The sequence below is a fragment of the Acomys minous genome (assembly GCF_964271855.1).
Source record: "Acomys minous genome assembly, chromosome: 12".
Taxonomy (NCBI): Eukaryota; Metazoa; Chordata; class Mammalia; order Rodentia; family Muridae; genus Acomys; species Acomys minous.
In genome coordinates, this window is record NC_140493.1 from 1,635,044 (window position 1) to 1,657,716 (window position 22,673).

Consider the following 22,673-nt stretch of genomic DNA (forward strand, 5'->3'; position numbering starts at 1 on the left):
TCTCACCTTTTGCCCTTATCGGCCGTGTGAACTTGGGCAGCAGAGTCCTAAGCTCTGAGCCTAGCTTCTTCCTCCCAGGTAGAAAGAGTGGCTTCTTGCCTTGTTGAAAGGGATGTGGAAAGCGTGTGACTTAGGGAGCCCTCCCCCAGGTCCCCTGGACCTCTGGATTCTCTGTACCCACAACGCCCCACCCCTGCCCCATCCAGTCACCAATACAAAAACACGTTAATTTGCTCCAGGATCCAGCAGGGCTCTCCATTCTCCAGCTTAGGCAACGGAGGCTGCCGGGAGTTAGCTTGCATACTCCCTGTGGCTAAGCCTGTTCTTCTTCCTGTCTCCTAGGTCACTTCCTTTCCTCCTCAGCTCCCTGCGGAAAGGCCTAGCTATTTCTTCTCTGTTCCATCTTGCCCTGAGATGTACTCAATCAGAGCCCCCCCTCCTGCCTGACGGTGGTGGAATACTCCTGACAGGAACCTATGCTCTCAGCCGTGCTCCCCGGAGGACTCAGGAAGGTGGGCGCCAAGGTCTGAGGATACGGGCAGAGATTCTGGGGACAAGTCTGCTCTGACTTGGCAAAGAGTATCCCCTGCTCCTGAGACACCACCCTGCCTTTTCCCCAGGACGTCTATGTGTACCTGTAGACTTCTGGGGATGAGACCGTAGGCACCAGGGTTCTCTGAGAGGCCAACAGTCTCTTAAACAGCCCATGATTTCAGCACTGTTGACAACCCCATTTCCAGATGAGGAAAACAAAGTGCAGAGTGGTTAAGCAACCTTTTTAGGGCCACAGAGCTGCATATAGAGTAAAAAAAAAATGTTGCTCCAAAGTCCTAGCCTGTCACTAGGTATGACACCCACAGAGGAAAAGAGATGGGTAGGCAGTCAGTCTAAACTGTTGTTTCATAGGAGAGAAATCAGGCTGCTGGTAATGTGTGTGTGTGTGTGTGTGTGTGTGTGTGTGTGTATGTGTGTGTGTTTGTGTATATGTGTGTGTGTGTGTGTGTGTATGTGTGTGACTGAAGGGAACACGTGTGCCTGAAACAACAGTAAGTTAACAGCAGAGTCAAAATCAGCTCCTGTGAAGGTAAATGTGGGGCCTAGAAGCTGAGCAATATTGTTCGACCCAGCTTGTCATCAAGCTCAGAAGTGACTTTATGGACCTGGAGCCTTCCCACAAGGCACTCCCACTCAGGGCTTTAGGGGTGAGGGCACGGAAGGCCACCCCCAAGGGCAGGGCTGCTGAGCTGTGGCCTGGTTCCTGTCCCGGTTGTCTGACCGCTTCAGCAGGAGTGCTTTGGCAGCGCGAAGGGTTGAAAGCCCCTGCTGGCACAGGCCGGAGGCAGGAGACTGAGCTGGCTGAGCCATGGCCTTTTCTGGCCCTACCTCCCTCCCAGAGCCCTCCGCCTCCAGAAGCATCGCTGAACCCTCTGTTGGCTCTGGCTCCCTCAGAGTGACTCAGGCCATGGGGCAATTGAGGCTAGGTGACCCAGCAGAGCCAGGACACCCACCTTTCCCACACTGTTCCGCAGGTTAGGGCTGACAGTGACAGAGGCCCCAGGGACGGTAATCCCCAGCTGAATGGGAAAGCTTCGCCTCCTGCACACAGTAAGCTCCGAGCGAACACACCCTCCCACTCCTGCTCCATGCCTGACAGCGCTCGGCTTACTCCTCAGAGCCAGGCTTGGGCAGGTGGCCAAAGGAAGCAGGGTCACCAAGGGCAGTAGCAGAGGGCTGCGGCGGGACTGTGTGTGGGACTGCCTTTCGGTTGTCACCTCCTGGTGGACGGTTGTCTTTGCCCGGGCCCCGGGTAGAGAAATGAAGCATCTGTTCTGTGCCTCTCTAGCCACAGGAACTAACCCGGTCTTACTTGGGGGAAGTTCCTGCTTGTGTCCTCCTGCAGTTTCTTATCTACAGGTTGAGGATTCTGGGAAGTACTGGCAATTCTGATTTAATAAACTCACAGGATACAGGGCTAGGCTTGTTTGGTTTGGGTTTGTCTTGATATTTCTGATCACATTAGTTTGGATTTAGTTGATTGGAGGACACGAGGCTGGCCACTGGGGACCATGTTGTGGGCTATTGAGTACCTGTTAGGACAGACCACGTCACCGATCACACAGAATAGGGACAGAGGGGAACCGAGCTGGAGTGTGCAGTGCTTCCCCTAGACCCAAAGGCCGAGGTCACGACCTGTGAGGTCAAGCCTACAGCACTGGCTTCCTATACCCATGATTTTTGGGCTGTTTGCTCTCAGGTGAGTAGCACAGCCTTTCAGAGCCTCAACATCTCTTTGCTAGAGTGGCTGATAAAAATAAAAGTGGCCCAAGAAAAGCTCCCCCTGACCTGCAGATGACAGACATTCTAGGAGGGTTGCTTCTACCCAGAACGCACTGGGCTTCCCGCTCCTACTTTTTGTGTGTAGGGGTGGGCATGGGCTTCAGGTAGACGTTGGGGAAGTCTTCAGCCATGGCTTTGTGGATTGGGTGACCACAGGCACAAAATGGCGGGTGACTGTGTGCGTCGTGTGTCATTTCCCACCCTCTGGTCCTGGCTTCTTTCTTGTTCAGAACTTGACACGGCCATGCACCTGTGTCATTTTCTCCCAAGTTTAATATAGTCCCAGATACAAGACTCAGGGACATGCCGTGAGTCCCCTCAGGCTTCGTCCAGGAAGTCCCTGCCAAAGCCTTAGCGCCTGTGGAGGACAGAGATGAGATTGTGTGTGTGTGTGTGTGTGTGTGTGTGTGTGTGAGTGTGTGTGTGAGTGTGTGTGAGTGTGTGTGTATGTGTGTGTGAGTGTGTATATGTGTGTGTGTGAGTGTGTGTGTGAGTGTGTGTGAGTGTGTGTGTATGTGTGTGTGAGTATGTGTGTGTGAGTGTGTATATGTGTGTGTGTGAGTGTGTGTGTGAGTATGTGTGTGTGAGTGTGTATATGTGTGTGTGTGTATGTGTGTGTGAGTGTGTATATGTGTGTGTGTGTATGTGTGTGAGTGTGTGTGTGTGAGTGTGTGTGTGTGTGTGTGTGTGTGTGTGTGTGTGTGCACGCGCGCACAGAGAGAGGGGCAGAAAGAGGATGGCTGTCGGAACGGCCCCAGCAGGCAGTCCTTGAGATCCAGAGTCGTTGCTACCTCCCGACCAAGCCGTGCTCACCCGCCTCAGCTTTCTCTGCATATGTCACTGGTCTGGACGCCAACCTTCCCCAGCCTCAGTGGTTTACAGTGGCCAGCTGGCCAGTGGCAGGCCAGAGGTGGAAGGAAGAGCTGGGAGAGCCGATGGTTGAGCTCCTGGTGTCTTCCCTGTAGCTCCATCCCTAGGGCCTGACCTGTGCTTACCCCCGACTCCCACGCTGAGTTCTCTGAGCATCAGGGAAGATTTGGGGGCCAGGTCTCATTGATCTTGGGGTGGCTCAGGCCAGTAGAGCTACCCAGGTGCTGGTGGCTGCTCTTTCTCACGTCTGGGTCACATCCTCAGTGATGGGTAGAGGAAGGGACACAACACACTGGATTTCCTAGTGCCTGGGCAGGACAAGAGTGAACGCCTGCTGTCTTCCCATGGACTGTGCGCCCTGGGCACGCTGTCTTATCAACTATACATAGGCACGTGTCTTATTTTATATAGAAGATGAGTTGGCCGGTCTCAGAGGGGTCAGGTGACCCACCCCAGGTGGCATAGCTAGTTAGTGAGCGTCGGGTAGACTCCGGTCTAGGCCAGTTAGGAGGAACTGGAGTTAGAGGAGGAAAACTAGGATTTTGCATCTCACGCGTGGCCCCGAGTTATCACCACTCTGCATCAAGAGCGTTAGGAACTTCTTTGCAGAATTCTGGGGGAGGGGGGCCACATTGGAAAAACCAGACATGCCGTGTTCTGGGGGAGCCTAGTAAGCCTGCAGGCCACGTGCTGAAGCCATGCGCTCCTTCGGGTCTTGATTGGAAAAGCTCCCAGGCTGGATGTGTGAGACAAGAGCCTTGCTTCACAGGCGGACACAGGGCCAAGGCGAACGGAGGATGCAAAGTGTACGAGCTGCCTCCGAGTGCTTGCTGAGCACCCGTCCGTGACCACGGTCTTACTTGTCTTGAGAGGAAAGGTAAATATTTGCATTTTACCCCTCAATTGATGAGTACTGAGGCTGAGCTCAGAGAGCGGCTTGCTCAGGTAAGGGTGTGTAGCCTGGCAGTGGCAGGCTGCTCCCCGGAACCCCAGGTTCTTAGGCCCCAGCATCTGCGGCATGAAAGTAGGGGTGACAGGGCTTTGTGTCTGGAGCAGGAGCCCCATGAGTCTGACCAGAAAGGTGGAAGGGGCCTTGCAGGGCTGAGCTAGGTGGGCGTGATACAGGAGGCCCCGGGGCACTGGCTCAGGGAGTGAAAAGACCGTAAGCCGTGCCCTCCCAGTGACTCCCCTAGGTGTGTTTAGTGACATTGCTCAGCAGGTGCAAGAAAGATGGGTCTGTGCCAAAGGCCCAGCCCAGAGATGCTTCGGATTTTTCCCTTTATGCCCCTGTAACCAAGCCCTACTCCTCCAGCCCATATAAGCCACAAGGGCCAAGGCTCCGGCACTCACAGCCTGGCCCTCGCTTGCCTTCTGTCCTGCGCTTGTTCGTAGCAGCTGCCTCCTCTCTCAGCCATGATCGCCAGACAGCAAAGTGGCCACAGAGCTTCCAGGGGCTTTAGCAGTGGCTCAGCCATTGCCGGTGGAGTCAAGCGGGTGGCCTTCAGCTCGGCCTCCATGTCTGGGGGTGCAGGCCGTTGCTCTTCTGGAGGCTTCGGCAGCAGGAGCCTTTACAGCCTCGGGGGCCACAAGAGCATCTCCATGAGCGTGGCTGGGTCCTGTCAAGGCGGTGGCTACGGGGGTGCTGGAGGCTTCGGTGTTGGAGGCTTCGGTTCCGGCTTTGGTTCTGGCTTCGGTTCCGGTGGCTTTGGCGGTGGCTTTGGAGGCTCCTTCAATGGTCGAGGTGGCCCTGGCTTCGTCTGTCCTGCTGGAGGCATTCAGGAGGTCACCATCAACCAGAGCCTGCTGACGCCTATTCATCTGGAGATTGACCCCGAGATCCAGAAAGTCCGCACCGCTGAGCGGGAGCAGATCAAGACTCTCAACAACAAATTTGCTTCCTTCATCGACAAGGCGAGTGAACCTGGCCTGAGCAGAGGGTGGTGGGGTGAAGGTTTCTGAAGTCTGGGCCCCTGGGTCCTGGTGAAATCTCTGTTTCTAAGGCTGCTTGGAGAACGGAGGACACGATCTTAGCTTTTTCTAGACCAGCTTCCATATTTTTAAAAATGCAAGTTTGGAGATCCTGCCTCGTCTCAGCTCAGTTGTAGCCGTGCACCATGGAGTCTAGTTACTCAGAGATCTATGGCTAGGGGCCAGCGTGGAGCTCCAGCCCAGGCTGTTCTGGGATGCTGTGCACCATGGCTTCAGTTCTTTTAAGGTGTTTGAGGCAAGAGTGGGTACACTCGCTCTTCCACACTGGCTCAAGCCTGTAGTAGCTGGTGGAGGCGTTACTGTGACCTCGGGGATTCAGACTCGAGCGCCAGCCTGAGAGACTTCCTGCTTGCTCATTGCACATTTCATTTCACCTAGCCCCTTGGGTTCAGAAGTTGGCTGGAGACAACATGGATGGTCGGCTGGGGTTCCTCCTTTGGCTGGCCTGGTTCTAGGTGCTTTTGAGAGCGAGGGCTCCGGGAAGTGCTTGTCAGGTTGGGCTCCAGCTGAGGCTCGGAACATGTTTGGGCCAGAAGTGCTTCGACTTAACTGCACACACTCAGGAGACCAGGTTTTCCTGTGTCGCTCTTGTTGGCTTCGCACTCATTGTCCTCCCGCCTGAGTGTGTGTGTGTGTGTGTGTGTGTGTGAGTGTGTGTGTGTGGGGGGGAAGGAGGGTCCACACATGAGCACCACAATGTTAGCTGATCTCATCCCCCCCCCCCCCCCCCGTGAATGTGTGTTCTTCACGGTGGGCCCTGTCCCCTTGAATACAAGCACTTGTTGACTGTGGTCCAACCTCCTGGTCCCATTTGATTTGGTCATTTCACAGGTGCTGCGTTCTCTGGCCCTGCACGTGGGCCCTTGGTCGGCTGTGGTTAGGAAGCTGTTCCTGCTGTGCCATCAAGCCTACAGGCATAGGCAACTGTGGGCCCAGTAGTATGCTTGTCATGGCTGGTGGCTCTCAGGTGGCCTGGCCGCCTGACCACCTAGGCCGGTGCTAGCTCCTGCTGAGCAGTCTGGTTCTTACTGGTGGCCTGTGTCCTTTTTCACAGGTGCGGTTCCTAGAGCAACAGAACAAGGTCCTGGAGACCAAGTGGAACCTTCTCCAGCAGCAGACGACCATCACATCCCCCAGAAACCTGGACTCTTTCTTTGAGACTTACATCAGTGCCTTGAGGAAGAACCTGGACGCTTTGGTCAACGACAAAGGACGCCTGCAGTCGGAGCTGAAGCTCATGCAGGACAGCGTGGAGGACTTCAAGAGCAAGTACGTGGAGGGATGGAGGGCTGGCCCTCAGCTAGGCTCCTTCCCAGCAGCTCCGAGAAATCCCAAGGCAGGGCAGAAAGCCCCTCCAAGCCGACTGCCATATTCAGATGGCCATATTGTCATAGTTGGGGGACAAGTAAGCACTACTTGCCTTAATCAGTGGTAACTTTAGGTTCCTGGGCTTCCTGTGTACAAAGAGGTTCAGAAACATAATGGATCAATAACAACATTAACCTGGTCATAGATTGTAATACAGATTGGAAAGAGCCAACTGAATCTCGGTTAGTGTGGCTTTTAAAATCTTTAATAGGGGTAGTGCTCTTACCTTATGGTTTGTGAGAACTGAATAAAGAGCAGGTAGGATGCACAGTGGACACATAGTGGACACACACACACAGTGATCACACAGTGGACACATAGTGGACACACACACAGTGGACACACACAGTGGACACAGACACATAGTAGACACACAGTGGACACACACAGTGGACATACCCAGTGGACACACAATATGCAGCAGCTTTACTTTTGCCCTCTATAGGGTGGGGCTGAGAAAATGAACACAGCCGCACACCAGGAAAAGGAAACTGTAGTGTCTGCCCAGAACCTAAACAGAACACTCGCTCTGCCACACAGCCCGGAGGACAAACAGTCTTTCCAAGGATCTAATCTGATTACCACACTGATCAAGATGTAATGACACTCACTGCCTTACATCTTGTCCCCTAAAGATAGTCTTTGTGGCGCTTGCTTTCGTCTCTGAATGAACCAGTGCCGAAGCTCTTAGCCTCATGCGTGGTGTGTTAGATGGTTATCTGTGAGCGCCTGAGAGGAGCAGAGGACCTGGGGTGAACAGCTTCTGGCGGTCTTAAGACTCCCTGTGCCTCCCCCCCCACAGGTATGAAGATGAGATTAACAAACGCACAGCTGCAGAGAACGACTTTGTGGTCCTCAAGAAAGTAAGCTGGGAAGAGCTTGCAGCATCCCTCCCTGTTGGGGGCGGCCCTTGGCTCCAGTTGTCTGTCTGTTCTCTCTCTGCCTATGTCTGTCTACCTTGGCTCTCTCTGGAACTGTGGCACCGAAGGAAGTGGGTAACGGGATGAGACCTAAAAAGGCAGTAAGCGTGTGGGGAAAACCCATCTGCACTGTGAATTTCCATGTGCTCTGCCGGCTTTAGCGCTTTAGCGGCAGAGCACATCGGATGATTCCCTCACCACTTTTGCATAGTCTTTGAAAATGCTTCAAGGGAACCTTGATGTGTTGATTGACACCCTCGCCCACGTGGTAATTCCTGCCCCTTATTTCTCCCCCTCCCCTCTCCATCCGTGCTCCCCCCCCCATTTCTCTGTAGGACGTGGACGCTGCCTACATGATCAAGGTGGAGCTGGAGGCCAAGCTGGACAGCCTTAAGGATGAGATCAACTTCCTGAAGGTCCTCTACGAAGCGGTGAGGCCTCCATCCTTTGTGTAGAGGAAGGAAACTCCCCCCATTTACGAGGCTGTGGATTGGAAGTCATGGTTCTGAATAGATTCCAGCAACTTAGCTCAAGGCAGTGGGTTCTTGGCAAAGTCACGGAGAGAAAGGACTAGAGCGAATTGAGAGACTCAGCAGAGAATTTCTCAGAGCCAGTCGTCCTAGAAGAGGGGCTTACAGCTGGAGGGTGTGTGTGTGTGTGTGTGTGTGTGTGTGTGTGTGTGTGTGTGTGTGTGTGAAGTCATCACTGCCCTAAATGTTTCCATTTATTGCCTTCCATGAAACACACAGAGCACCTGCCTCACTATACACTGGACACTTATGTTCTTGGGGACCGGTAGAGACTGGAGCCATTTTGCTTCTTAAACCAGTGATGTCACCACCAACCTTTCACCTCTCTCTCCCCTTTCTACACACACTGGGAATATCAACTCTGCCTCCATCAGGCCTGTTTCACAGTCACTTCCACGGAAGTGGGAGGCTGGGGTCAGAGGTCAGGGGAGACGGACCCTCCTCGGGTCTGATGAGAGACACCGGCCTTGTAGGAGCTGTCCCAGATGCAGACACACGTCTCAGACACATCCGTGGTGCTGTCCATGGACAACAACCGGAACCTGGACCTGGACAGCATCATCGCTGAGGTGCGCGCCCAGTACGAGGAGATCGCTCGGAAGAGCAAGGCCGAGGTCGAGTCCTGGTACCAGATCAAGGTGCGTGTGTGGGACGAGCGGGTCCTGGTTTGACCTGGGAGGCCATGGCGTCTGGCACTACCCTCCCATCGGTGGTTGCTGTCACCGGGCCTGCCATACCACCTCAGAGCCCTGTTCCTTTGGCTACCAGGTCCAGCAGCTCCAGATGTCAGCTGACCAACATGGAGACAACCTGAAGAGCACCAAGAATGAGATTTCAGAGCTCAACAGGATGATCCAGAGGCTGCGGGCAGAGATCGAGAACGTCAAGAAACAGGTGGGTGCAGGCGCCCTGAGTGAGGACCGACACACGGACGGAGCACTGGCCTGGAAGACGCTAGGCCTGGCTGTAGGGCCTTCATACCTCATGACACCAACCACACAGATCTCCTCAGCGTGCCTTGTTTGAATGCCATTGTGGCATCCCAAACACGGCGCTCCTGCCTAGCCTTCCCTGGCTCTTTGCACATCTTTATCTTGTTGACCTGGCGAGGTTGTGGGTGGGCTCTGCAGTCTTGCAGGGACCATGGATGTGTTCTGTCTCGAAGGACAGGGTTTCTCTGTGTAGCCCTGGCTGTCCTGGAATTTTCTGTAGACCAGGGTGGCCTGGAGCTCACAGAGGTCCACCTGCCTCTGCCTCCCAAGGGCTGGGGTTAAAGGCATGTGCCACCATCAAGCTAGGAATGGGACTCTCGACTTAGGAAAGATGGGGAGAAGAACAGAGTTCTAACATCTTAAAACAAGGGGAGCTTGTCCAGGAGAAGTAACGGGTGTGACGCTCTCTAAAGCAGGGCACTGAGGTTGCCCATTGACCTCCCTGTCCCCAGTGCCAGACTCTGCAGGCATCTGTGGCTGATGCAGAGCAGCGTGGGGAGCTGGCCCTCAAAGATGCCTACAGCAAACGCGCAGAGCTGGAGACTGCCCTGCAGAAGGCCAAGGAGGATCTGGCCCGGCTGCTGAGAGACTACCAGGAGCTCATGAACGTCAAGCTGGCCCTGGACGTGGAGATCGCCACCTACAGGAAGCTGCTGGAAGGGGAGGAGTGCAGGTGAGGGCGGCCTGGGTTCTGGGGACTCTTGCTTCAGTGCTGTGCCGGTGCATCCTGGCCAGGACCAGCAGAGCATAGGGTGGCACTCAGCTGTTTGTTGTGTGGCAGCTCAAGGCTGAGATAAGCATATATTATCTGCACATTGAAGGAGGTGGGGTTCTGCTCTGCAAGGCTCATGGGCTCTTTCTCCCCCACAGGATGTCCGGAGAATGCCAGAGTGCCGTGAGCATCTGTAAGTCCCTCCCCCCACTATGCCGTCTATTCCTCCGGGTCTGGATTTGGACTCCCGGGCACTGAGAATAACTCTGTGCTTTCTCTCTCCTTCCAGCGGTGGTTGGCGGCAGCGCCAACATCGGCGGCGGTGCTGGCATCGGCCTTGGCCTGGGAAGCGGTTTTTGCTCTGGTTCCGGTTCTGGAAGTGGCTTTGGGTTTGGTGGTGGTATCTATGGCAGTTCTGGTACCAAGATCACCTCTACCACCTCCATAACCAAGAGGTCCCAGCGATAGAAGAGATGGGGTCCTGACGGCCCCGAGCCCAGCAGGGCCGGCCATTCATGATGTCTCTGAGCTTTCTTCCCTTTACCTCCACTCCTCATTCCCGGTGCTCATCTTGTTAGTCTTCTCCCCCTGCCTTGGTTCCTCCGTCCCAGGATGATCTTCTTGGCTGCGGTGTGGCCTCTGCCTTCTTGGAGCACGGTCGCTTCTTCTCACCTTGGGCCAGGTGACCCTCCTGCATTGGGAGGGGCGTCTGAGCTCACCCCAATGGACAGAGGGGATGAAGACTGGGAGCTCCTTCTTCAGAACTGTCAGGGTCACACCAGCCTCCACCAGATCCTGGCCATCCTCCTGTTAGACCCACGGTCATCCTTCACCTCCTGGCAGCTACGGGCTTTGCCGGGTTAAGATAAAGACTGCTCCTCTCTCTACTCACCCCCAATAAAATGCTTTTTGTCATTCATCCTGGGTTCTTGGCTTTGTTTCCTGGGGAGAAGGGCTCTGGAAGCCCACCCCCAACTCAGATGATTTAGGTAAAAGTCTGAGAATCTGTCTGTACAGATGAAGGCAACCTACCCTTTCCTCGGGTTCCTGCTCCCAAGGCACAGAGCGAACTGCTGCTGGAGATGAGGGACAGGGACTCAAAGGCTGCCCAGAGGTCAGGGGAGCAGACTCACAAAAATCCCAGCTGGACAAAGGATGCTTGTTATAGGACAACCTGGGGCAGGACATTTCAGGGCCAAATCTGGGATCAGCCTGGAAGAAGAGGCTGAGTCTGGAGTATACGCGGCACAGGATGGCCCAGCGTCTTTACTGTATACAGGACACGGAGCCTATAGAAGGGCGTGGCCTCGGTGTCCAGCAAGAACTCCTTAGTTCTTATTTGCCGGGAGTTGGGCCTGACCCAAGGCCCTCACGTGTCAGCTGTGTTCTTTGAGCTACATCCCAGTCAGAGGCTGTTCTGTTTTATGCGGGTCCATGCTTGGGGCCAGGTCCCAGTGGACCTGAGGCTTTCAGGAACCTGTCCCGAGGACCAACAAAGTTATGGTGCTGGATGGAGGAGAGTTCTTTGAGAGCTGGAAGGCTTTGCTCACCTTTCCACCTCCTTGGGCTAACCAAGGTCCGGGGGAAGGTGGTGGCCCACAGGCAGGCGTTCCTGAGCAGGGAAAGGGGGGACACGTCCTGATCTCAAGTGTCCCTGGAGATTCTGCTTGGTGTAGTGCTGCAGGGGGAGAGGTCATCTTGAGGAGAGAGCTTGTTGCAGCCATTGAGAACACCCTGTTTCAGTCCTGGATCTCAAACACTGCTACCTTCCCTTCCTAAAACCAGATGAGCTGCACACCCCCATCTGCAGCCTGACCCAATCTTCCCACAGCAGATGACAACCTTTCCCTTGAACTCTGGCTGGTTGGTGCCAGTTGGGAGAAGTGGAAAGGTTCTATGGGAACTTGTGGGACCCTCAAGCTGAGCCTAAGGCCATATGGGGTCTCTCCCTCCCCCCCTCTGGGATGGAACAGAGAGCATTATTCTGGGCCTGTGTTCTTGGGAGAGGCTCTTGGCTCTGAGAGATCTGTCTTTCTGGGGCCCAGCCCTGATCTCTCCATTGTCTGTCCTGGGCTTGCTGCCCTGTGTATCATGTGTGAGCAGGAAACATTTGTAGCTTGTGAGCCTGTCAAACCATTTCTTCCTGCATTGTACCCTGACCCTGGGAAAATACCCACTCAGCTTTTTTTTTTTCTGGGGTGGGGAAGAGGAGTGAAGGGTTGAGAGTGAGGGCACAGCACCCGCCAGCTCTCCTGCCGGAAGACTGCAGCAGCTCTAGTCTCTTTTCACGCTTTTGCTCAGGAGGAGTGTGGCAGTGGCCAGTCTGTGGGGCGCGAGGGTCTGCCTGGCCTCTGCAGGAGTAGATAATGCGCTAGTCCGCAGAGGCAGCTGCAGCGGAGGTGTGTGCGTGTGTGCCTTAGTGTCCGTGTGGCTACACAAAGAGGCAACTGGCTGTGAGCATTTTCTCTAAGACTCCTGTCTGGAGAGGTGGCACACACTGGAGTCTCTGTGCTGAGGGAACTGAGGCAGAAGCGTTGCTGAAAGCTCCAGGCCCATCTGGGTGACGTGAAAAGACCTGGTATCAAAAAACCAAGCAGCCAACAAACCCAGTCAACAACAAACAAGCAGCAACAGTGAACCAGAAAAAGAGGAAGGAGAGGGAGGAGGAGAAGTGTTGCTTCTGTCTGTTTCTGAGCAGTCTGGTAGCTTAGCCAGGGAAGTGGATGCCAAGGGAGAAGCCCCATTGGCTAACCAGAGCCTTTGGCACATTAAGGTTGGGCGTGGACTCTAGGCATGAAGGGAAAGACAGGAGCGTGGCCAGGAAGCCTCTGTCGGGCCTGAAAGCACAGGGGACCCAGGCTCACTGCTTCCTGATTCAAAGGGAAAGTCGGATAAAGATAGTTACAATAGACAGAAGCTCTCTAAAAAAAAAAAAAAAAAAAAAAAAAAAAAAAAAAAAAAAGATTTTCAGCACAGGCTTTCTCTGTGTAGCCCTGCCTGTCCTGGAACTCTCTCTGTAGGCCAGGCTGGCCTTGAACTCAGAGATCTGCCTGCTTCTGCCTCCTGAGTGTTGGGGCTAAAGGTGCATACTTGACTGTCACCTACCAAGTTACCCGTCAGTCACCCATCAACCCACCCATCCATTCATCATCTCAACAAAGTCCCAAATTGTGAATCCTTTCAGCCTGGGCTCATGCTGATGTCCATGACGGCATAGTTGCCTTTTAGTGGCTGTTTAATAAATGTTGAAGGAGCCGTGCTTTGGTGGCGCACGCCTTTAATCCCAGCACTTGGGAGGCAAAGGCAGGTGGATCTCTGTGAGTTCGAGGCCAGCCTGGTCTACAGGGTGAGTTTCAGGACAGCCAGAGCTGTTATACAGAGAAACCTTGTCACAAACAAACAAACAAACAAACAAACAAACAAAAACAGTCAACTAAAAACCTAAACAAAACACAATGTTGGTGGAATGAACCAACAAACTGCCCTGGGCTGGATGCCATGCTAAGCAATAGGGGCCCCAATACAGAAGGACTCAGGGAGATTTTGGCATAGATGGTCATGTCTATGTCTCAATGATTTGGTGGCCAAATAGACAATTGAATGCCACTGGGAGCGACAAGCCAAAGCAATGGCCGTCCAGGGAAAGGTGAACTGACTTCCAGTGTTGGGAGAGGGTTCGGCAAGTCTGGAAAACTTCCCATAGGAAATGGTATTTAAGGGCCTGAGTGTCAGAGGCTGGTAAGAGCCCTCCCAGCAGACAGCAGGACTCTGCTCTCCATGAGGAAGTCTGTCAGGCTGGGCTGCGCTGTGCTGGGTCTCCCGGAGGCTTCTCGGGGTGAATGTTGAGTGTACTCTTTCTCTGAGCAGTGCCTGTAGGTGACAGCATTTCCTGGAGTTCTTCTGCCTCATGTGAATGCAGTGCCTGTGGGCCCCAGGGAACAGGGCTCCCCTTGGCAAGGCCTGGGAATGCCCATTCCGTGTTGGCTTTGTGGGAGGCCGCAGGGACAGAGAAGATGAGGCTGACCTGAGGGAGGGTACAGCCAAACCTGAGTGTGGAGCATGGCTTTGGGAGCACTGGGGACAGATGCATTGCCTGCAGATGTCCTGAGTGTAAGAGGTTGGTGAGAGTGAAGGTTGGTGCAGCCAAGGATGGGGAGCACCACAGAGAAGGGGTTCAAGGCAGACTCCTGAAGGAAGCGGCCCTTGTGCGAATACTGAAGCCAGGGAGGCAGAGCCAGGTGAGAGGTAAGCAGACCCTGGAGGTGAGCAGATGCGGAGCGGGAGCGCTCCCCTCCCCCGTGCTCCCCTCCCCCCCCCCCCCGTGCCCCTCCTGCAGCAGGATGACCAGAGTGTGGGCTGCCGCCCCCCCCCACAGCAGGATGACCAGAGTGTGGGCTGCCGCCCCCCCCCACAGCAGGATGACCAGAGTGTGGGCTGCCCCCCCCCAGCAGGATGACCAGAGTGTGGGCTGCCGCCCCCCCCACAGCAGGATGACCAGAGTGTGGGCTTCCACAATGTGGCTCAGGGCAGAGGGTGGCTAAGCCAAAGCTCCAGCTTGGAGTTACGGGAGAGGAAGGACAATGAGCCCAGGCTGGAGCCCAGGCTGTGGGGACACCATTTGGCCTATTGTCCAGTTTGTTTGGGGCTTGGGCCTGCATCCTAACCCTAAGATGAGGCTCGAAAAAGTGCCGGAGTGAATGAGCTCGGAAGGGGGGGCTCTAGAGGACAGCCTTGGGGCGCAGGTCCTGCTTTGGGCATGAGTGCCTCACACCCCTTCTCTGCAGCTGTCACCTTGAGCCTTGTGACTACTCTGCCACCTTTTCCATTCTTGCTCTGGGTTTACGAGGTTGTTGTCACTCATCGTCTCCTGACGGCAATGTTCCTTGTCCTTCACAGCATCTCTTCAGCTTTCTCAACACCACCTACACGCTGGGGGCCGGGGTGGCTGCTTCTAACTAGCATGGCAGCCTCGGTCCTTCCCGCCACACTCACACCCTCCATGTCCTGTGCAACTGAATTCCCTCCAGGTCTTTAGTGGAGAGAGGTCCTTGCCTTACAAGTGATTCATGGAAAAATTAATGTACATTTTTTCTCTTTTAACTTCCTTTTCTCCAGGTTAAGTGAATGATTGCTTCGAGAGCTTTCCACCTCTTCCTTACTATTTTTCAACAGTGTAGCTAGTAAGTTCCTAAGGTCTTTCAGGAACTTCTCGGGAGGGCAAGGCTGTAGTTTCTGCTGTTGAGGAACTCCTCAGGGGCAAGGTGTGATGAGATACCAGACTCAGCACAAGTTTAACCACAGGAAGTGCCCCCTCCCACCCCTCCCATCCCCCACCCCCAACTCCTCTCACACCCCGACCCCCCCATCCTCCAGGGAGGGCAGCTCACATCCTCACTGCAGCAGGGCATTAACCTCTCTCAGCTTGTCCCTGCGGGAGGCAGAGGAAGGCAGTTCTGCAAAGATAAGACAAAAGGAAGGAGGGTGGGGGGGCGACTCTCACCTGTTCCCCCTTGATCTCCGCTGCTTGTCTCTCACACAGCAGCCAGAGAGAGTCCATGCCAACTCATGGCTTACTCGTGTCTCTTTGGTTTAACCTCGGTGGCCCTCCCTCAGTGAGAAACCAGCTTCATGTGGCCCGTGTGACCCGTGTGGCCCATGTGGCCGGTGTGGCCTGTGTGGCCTGTGTGGCCCCGTGTGACCTGTGTGACCTGTGTGGCCCGTGTGGCCTGTGTGGCCCATGTGGCCCGTGTGACCCGTCTCCTGGCTACTCTCATTGTTTCAGCCATTGGCTCCCCCAGACGCTCCCCACAGTCCCGCCTCAGGACACTTATGGATTTCTATGTTTCGGGGCACGGGGGTCCCTTTCTTCCGTGCCCTCTCCTCACCGTGTTCACTGCATGGGTCTGTAACGCCGCTCCATGTCTATCTTCTTTTCTTTATAGATTTATTTCTGTGTGTGAATGTTCTGCCTACATGTGTATATATGGGTACCGTGTATATATGGGTACCATGTACATTCCTGGTGCCCAGGAAGATCAGAAGATGGCGGTAGGATCCTCCGAACTGGAGTTATGAACGGCTGTGAGCCGCCATGTGGGTGCTGGAAACTGAACCCCAGTCCTGCAAGAGCAACAGGTGCTCTTAACCATGGAGCCATTTCTCCAGCAGCACCCTCCTTTATTGCTACACTTCTTTTGTAGTTGCTGCTGCTGCTGTTTCCTCCTCCTCTTCTTCTTGTTCTTCCTCCTCCTCTTCCTCTTGCTCCTCTTCCTCTTTCTTCTTCCTTTCACTGGTATTCCTCCTCATTCTCCTCCTCCTCTTCCTCCTCCTCTTCCTCCTCCTCTTTCTCCTTCTTCTTCTTCTTCTTCTTCTTCTTCTTCTTCTTCTTCTTTCTTCCTTTCACTGGTCTTCCTCCTCCTCCTTTCTTCCTCCTCTACCCCTTCCTCCTCTTCCTCCTCCCCTTTCTTCTTCCTCTCACTGGTCTTCCTCCTTCTCTTCCTCCCTCTCCTAGTCCTCTTCTTCCTAGACAAGGTTTTGCTACGTAGCCCACGCTGACCTAGAACTGGGATCCTCTTGTTTCAGCCTCTCTGTGGGGCCCCACGCCTTGTGCTTCCACAGTCCTGCGCTTCCCGGTGGGAGCGTCCCATGTATTTCTCTGCCGTCTTTCCGCTACTGGTGTAAAGCACACAAGCAGCATTTTCCTGTGGTTTAGCTCTGGTTTTGTTGCTGTTGTTGAATTGATGTTTACTGCTTCTGGGACTTGGGTTAATGTTGGGGGAATGACACAAGGGAGGAAGCCTTAGCGAACCCCCAAGATGATGTCTGTAGTGACGTATGGTTTCTTTGGGAAGTATAAAACGGATGAGCATTTGGAGTGTTGGATTTTGCCAAGGTCTGATCAATGCAGAGATCTGTGACCTTCACACTGCTTTTTAAATTTATTTTTATTTTTTTATTTTTATCCTTAGAAGTTGGTCACAAGCCACATAGCCACCGCCTCCTCCACGGAGGCTGAAAGGGAGGGAGAAGCCTGGAGGCAGATGATGCTGGCTCCCCCCTTTGACTTCAGGAAGGGGAAGTGGGAGGGTCACTATTTTGTCTCCGTGTTCAGCACAATGCCAGGCACACTGTGGACACACACGGCAACCATGTTCTGTCTGGAGTATACGGTGTCACTGTACATGGACGCCGTTCTCCCGAGTGAGCTCTACCCTCTCTCCCACTCAGGACGCCAGAGCGCTCTCCACTCTTGCAGGGCCCGGGGCTACTGGCAGGTGGACAGACCAAAGCTGATTCCCTGGTTGCAGGTTGAGAGCCTCCTGTCTCCTGTCTCATTAAACTGAGAGGTATTGGGCATGAGGGCGGGGCACTGCCAAGAGAGAATACCACTTAAACATCGGTTTATCCTCAAGGTGTGCTTGGTGGCTCCCAACAAATTCACTGCTTTTATGGGGAAGTTCAGCCCACAAGCTTTTGGGATTAATTATCTGTCCTTCCCTTGAGCACTGGAGCTTGGTCAAGTGCTTTTAAAAGGATTCATTCCATTTGACTCTTTCTGCTTCTGGGTGAACTCACTCATGATCATTTCTAGTTCAATCCGTTCGTCCACAAATTTCGGGAATTCCTTCTTTTTAATAGCTGAGTAGTAATGGTATGTACTCACTTATATCAGGACACTAGCCTAAGGGGCATGTCCCATGAAAGTCTTCACTTACCAGGAAAGTGGGTCAGAAGGAAGGACATCCTATTGGGACTTTAGGTGAGAGAAGCATGGGAGAATGGGGAAATAGAAGGATCCAGAGGGTCCTAGAAACCTACAAAAGAAGAACATTATGAAGGGCAGATCTGGGCCCAGGGGTCTTGCTCAAACTATGGCACCAGCCAAGGACAATATGTGCAGTAAACTTTGAACCTCTACCCAGATCTAGCCAATGGACAGGACATTCTCCACAGTTGAATGGAGAGTGGGGTCTGACTTTCACACGAATTCTGGTGCCCCATATTTGACCACATTCCCTTGAGCAGGCTACTAAGAAGAGACTTGATACCCTATGAGCATATACAGGGGGAGGAGATCCCTCTCAGTCACAGTCATAGGGGAGGGGAGTAGGGGGAAAGCGGGCGGGTGGGAGGAATGTGAGGATACAAGGGATGGGATAACAATTGAGATGTAATATGAATAAAGTAATAAAATATTAAAAAAGGATTCATTCTCCCCAGGGCTTTAGTCCTCTGCCGACTCTCAGGGTCTCTGCGTGCCTTGTTCATTTTTCTGCCACCCATCTCCTCACCATGAGCAGACGAGTCTACAAGACACCTGCCAGTGGGGGGTGGGGCTTCTCCAGCTGGTCAACTATAGAATTCGGCAGCATCAGGAAGAGCTATATAGCCCATTCTGGGGCAGCTGGTGGACCCAGCTTATGGGGTCTGGGGTGGAGCATGCGCCTTTGGCAGTAGAACCCTCTGCAGCTAGGAAGCAGCAGGCCCATCTCCGTCACTGCGGCAGCTGCTGCCTCCCAGACCGGTAGCTTTGGTGGAGTTCCAGGAAGCTACGGCACCAGCTCTGGGGATGGGTTTGGTGGTGGGAGAGGAACGGGAGGTGTCACTGGGGGAAACTGGTCTCCTTGGATTGGCTGGTGTCTTTAACAGGCCCTGAGTTTTTGGCTCTAGGGCAACCCAGGACCATCAACCAGAGCCTCCTGCAGCCCTTCAATGTGGAGACTGACACCCCCTACCCCCCCAGACTGTGGAGACTGACCCTCCAAGACTGTGGAAATGAAGGCCAAAGAATGTGAAGTGATCAAGGCCCTCAGGACATTTTCCCACTGTTAGCTTCTCAGAGACCCATCTGTCGTTAAAAGTCCCTTCTCCATTGTGAGTCCTGAGGTGTGCCTCCCCCCAGCAACAGTGAGGCCAGGCACCAACACCCACGCCACCTTACCATGAGTCCTGAGGTGTGCTTGCCCCAGCAATAGCGAGGCCAGACACCAACACCCACGCCACCCCACCGTGAGTCCTGAGGTGCATCCCTCAGCAACATCGAGGCCAGGCACCAACATCCACGCCACCCCACCATGAGTCCTGAGGTGCACCCCTCAGCAACATCGAGGCCAGGCACCAACATCCATGCCACCCCACCATGAGTCCTGAGGTGCACCCCTCAGCAACATCGAGGCCAGGCACCAACACCCACACCACCCCACCGTGAGTCCTGAGGTGCACCCCTCAGCAACATCGAGGCCAGGCACCAACATCCACGCCACCCCACCGTGAGTCCTGAGGTGCACACCTCAGCAACATTGAGGCCAGGCACCAACATCCACGCCACCCTGCCTGCTTCTTGGCATTCTCAGTCTCTGCTCCCGGATCAACCTGTTCAACTCTGTCACCTGGCTCCTGGTGCTCCTGGCATCCTTGTGTCTGCCGGCCACAGTCTGGAGCTCCCCCAACAAGGCAGCGGGAGGGAAAATGGAATGATAAATGCAACTGGGACCAATTGGCCTCTATACCCCATGTCACCCACCAAACATTGAGAAGCCAGTAAGCATTTATTTATTTTTTAAAGATTTATTTATTTATTTATTTATTTATTTATTTATTATGTATACAGTGCTCTATCTGCATGTATACCTGCAGGCCAGAAGAGGACATCAGATCACAGTATAGATGGTTGGGAGCCACCATGTAGTTGCTGGGAATTGAACTCAGGACCTCTGGAAGAGCAGTCAGTGCTCTTAACCTCCGAGCCATCTCTCCAGCCTCAGAAAGCATTTATTAAAATGCTATTTAATATTGTTTTAATGACCCAAGCAGAGGCATCTCCAAGGCAGCAAGGAAGGAGACATCTGGGCTATCGTACTGAAAGATCCTTCCACCTTGCAGTCACTAAGCAAGCTAGAAGTGGTCCTCATGCAGCCTGGAAGGAGGCGGTGTAAATCCTTCCCAGAGGGTTAAAACTCTGTATGACAAACAACCATCAAATGGGTGTACCCAGAAAGCAGACAAATTCAGATCCATCCAGGGCCCCATCTACAGCTGTCTCTCAGGCCATGGTGTCCTTGACTCCCAGTGAAATTCCTTAGCAGGTACCTGATGCCCGCCTTGGTCTGGTACAGCAACTCAGCCTCCACCCTGTCCCTCTGGGCAACCTCTCCAAGCCAAGTTTAGATCCCAGAAAGGATGCTATGCAGATCCAGGCTGCAGCTCACATCCATGGGGAGGACCATGGATGTGTCATTGGTTCTGCAGCTCTGTTGCTTCCTTCTGGGACAGAAGGGGCCTGCTCACTTTCAGGGCCGCTGCCTCCCGGACGGTCCCATTCACTGGCCTTAGCTCTGAGCGTGCAAGAGTCCCAGCCTGCCCCAGATGCTCAGAGAGCGCCGTGTCTGCAGCCCACCCCGCTGAACTGCTACATCTCTGGGCTTGTCTCGACAGTCTGTAGGGCCCAAGCATCACCCTGCACATCCTCTGTCCTGCATCCTCACCTCAGAGAGGTCCCTCAGGAACAACTTGATTTCTTTTTATCAGAGTGCCCACGGTGGCCTTAAGCTTCATCTTGGCCAGGTGTGCAGAGTCCACATTCTGAGAAAAAACAGGAGTGGGGCTAATCGAGGGCCTCAAAGACTCAAGATCAGTACGGACCGAGTCCTAAAGACCTTCTAATGAGGACATGCATGACTGCCTCGGTCTACCCCAGTGGTTTGTGCTTGGCAGTAAGGCAAGCCAACCCTGCCTTCCAGCTGGGACCCTGGAATCTCTCAGTCATCGGTACTTTCTTCAGCACCACAGACTTGTCCTCAGGAGCCGTGCTCTCACTGGGTTCATCCTCCTGTCTGTGAACATAAAAGTGAACTTTCTATATTTGTTTTGCTTGGGGGTGGTTTTGTTTTATTTTGGGGGAGTGCAATCTGTGGGGGAAGGCGCATGTATGCCGCAGAACACCTGTGGAGGTCAGAGGACAACCTGGGCCCATCCTTGCTTCCTACCTTGTATGAAACGGGGTCTCCCTTCGTCTGCAGCCGTGCAGATAAGCCGGCCTACGAGTTCCTAGGGATCTGCCCCCTCCACCTCCCAAGTCACCAGAAGATCATTGGTGCCACAGACACATGTCACCGGCTTTTTATACAGCTACTGGGCATCCACTCTCAAGCCTTCGCTTTGCACGGCAAGGGCTTCACACACAGATCCAGCACTCAGGAGGGGGAGACAGAAGGTTCTCTCTGAGTTCAAGGCCAGTGAGGGTGACATAGTGAGATCCTGCCTAATAGAACTGTGGCACGCAGAAGGAACCATTGGTGATTTGAATCGACTTGTGTGGAGGGAACAGCTGACAGCACTAGAGTGGCTCGTATTTCAGTGAGGAGGTTGCCAGGTGCCAACTGCTGTTCGGTCGTCAACAGCGGCAGTAGCGCCTTGGCCTTGGCTAGTGGTTACTGAAGTAGCTTTGGTGTCGCAGTGGAAGTAGATTTGGCAGTGGGTGTGGCGGTGGTGGTTTTAGTGGTGGTGATAGCTTTGCCCATGGCTCCGAGGGTAGCTGTGGAGTCCGTGGTGGAGGCGTCAGCTCAGGCAGCAGTGGAGGTGGTAGTGACAACCTCTTCCAGTCCTATTCCAAATAAACAGCCTGGCCACTCCAGAGTACCCCTCTTCATCTGCTTTCCCAGAAAATCAGCATTGCACCCCCTGCAGCAGTCTGCTCCCCTCCTGAGACTGGCAGCCCTGGCTCTTCCATCGATCCCTCGTGGAGCCCCGTGTGAGGATTCCAACAGCCTCCTCCTGTGCCAGTCTGTGCCTGTGATTGTTCTGCTGTGACCTCGGCTGCCATCTTCTGCTTCCCTTGGTGGAAGTGATGAATACAGCGTCCCCAGCCCATCTGTCCTGTTACCAATGAGGAGCATCGCGCCTTACACCAGCTCCTCAAGCGTCCTCTGCACCTTTCTCCCCGGGGACCCATCTGGTCCTCACTCTAGGCCCTCCAGTTTTATCTCTCCCTTTGGGCCCTGTGGTTCTGAGCAACTACAGAACTCCAGCTCTGAACCAAGGCCTTGACTTGCTACCCACTGAGTGGTACCAAAAGGGCAGGAGCTGATTTATCCTTGGAGCCCTGTGAGGAAGGGGTTGTGTGGCCTCACTTGCTTCCAGGAGGATGGCTGGAGTACACTTGCTTCCAGGAGGATGGCTGGAGTACACTTGCTTCCAGGAGGATGGCTGGAGTACACAGACACCCACTTTCCGCTGCGGCTTCAACTTGTGGGAACCAGGAGAAAGGGTATTTCTTCACAGGGTGCCGGCCCTCATTGCAACTGACACCCTGAAGGTTTGTCCCCCATAGAGGTGCACAGGGATGTACAGTAAACAGCCAAATCCCCAGGGCTGCCTTCCCCTAGCTAAAACTTCCACCGTGAGCACAGTTCATCAGCACACTCTGAGATTAAGGGCTATCTCTCAGGAGAACGTGATAGAAATCCAGAGAAGTCCTGTGGCAAAGAAAACCTGCTAGCGTTCTCCAGGCCAAATACCTACCCCATGGTCCCCTTCCTGGAACCCTGCTCAGGACAGCCCACAGAGAGCACCGGCTGAGCATAGTCTGCATGTGATCAGGGCTCCAGAAAGACACATCCATGAAGGTTCTATCACCCAGGTCTCTGCCCTGTAGCAAGGTGCCCTGGTCAAATATCAGTTGGCCACTAATGTGCTGCCTGGAGGGTCATGTGCATGTTGGAAGGGCCTTGGAAGCAAGGACTCCAAAGCCTTTGCTCCTTTTCTTTAAGTTGAGGGGTGAACCAACTTACTTAGGCTCTTTGGGTATCCTGCGTCCAGGCTCCCACGTTCCCACACTGCCTCTGAGATGTCACTGGCTCCATCCGGCCACTCAGAGCACACAGAGACCACGAACAGAAACACTCAGTGGAGCCAGGCCAGGGGACTGATATTTCCTCCTTAAGCTGAAGAATTAGAG

General features: G+C 54.0%; 1 protein-coding gene across 2 annotated transcripts; it reads left to right on the forward strand.

The window, feature by feature from the left end:
- Nucleotides 1-496: 496 nt before the first annotated feature.
- KRT4 (keratin 4) lies at nt 497-10,622 on the forward strand. Of its 2 annotated transcripts, XM_084749608.1 has the most exons (11): nt 497-512; nt 3,977-4,084; nt 4,600-5,118; nt 6,251-6,465; nt 7,367-7,427; nt 7,820-7,915; nt 8,488-8,652; nt 8,783-8,908; nt 9,459-9,679; nt 9,877-9,911; nt 10,008-10,622. In XM_084749608.1, exons 3-11 carry the CDS (start codon nt 4,621-4,623, stop codon nt 10,184-10,186), a joined length of 1,596 nt encoding a protein of 531 aa, XP_084605734.1. In that variant the 5' UTR covers nt 497-512; nt 3,977-4,084; nt 4,600-4,620; the 3' UTR covers nt 10,187-10,622. The 2 variants fall into 2 exon arrangements, with proteins under 2 accessions (XP_084605734.1, XP_084605735.1); XM_084749609.1 differs by lacking the exon at nt 497-512 and having other exon boundaries at nt 3,983-4,084; nt 4,619-5,118.
- The last annotated feature ends 12,051 nt before the right edge of the window (nt 10,623-22,673 follow it).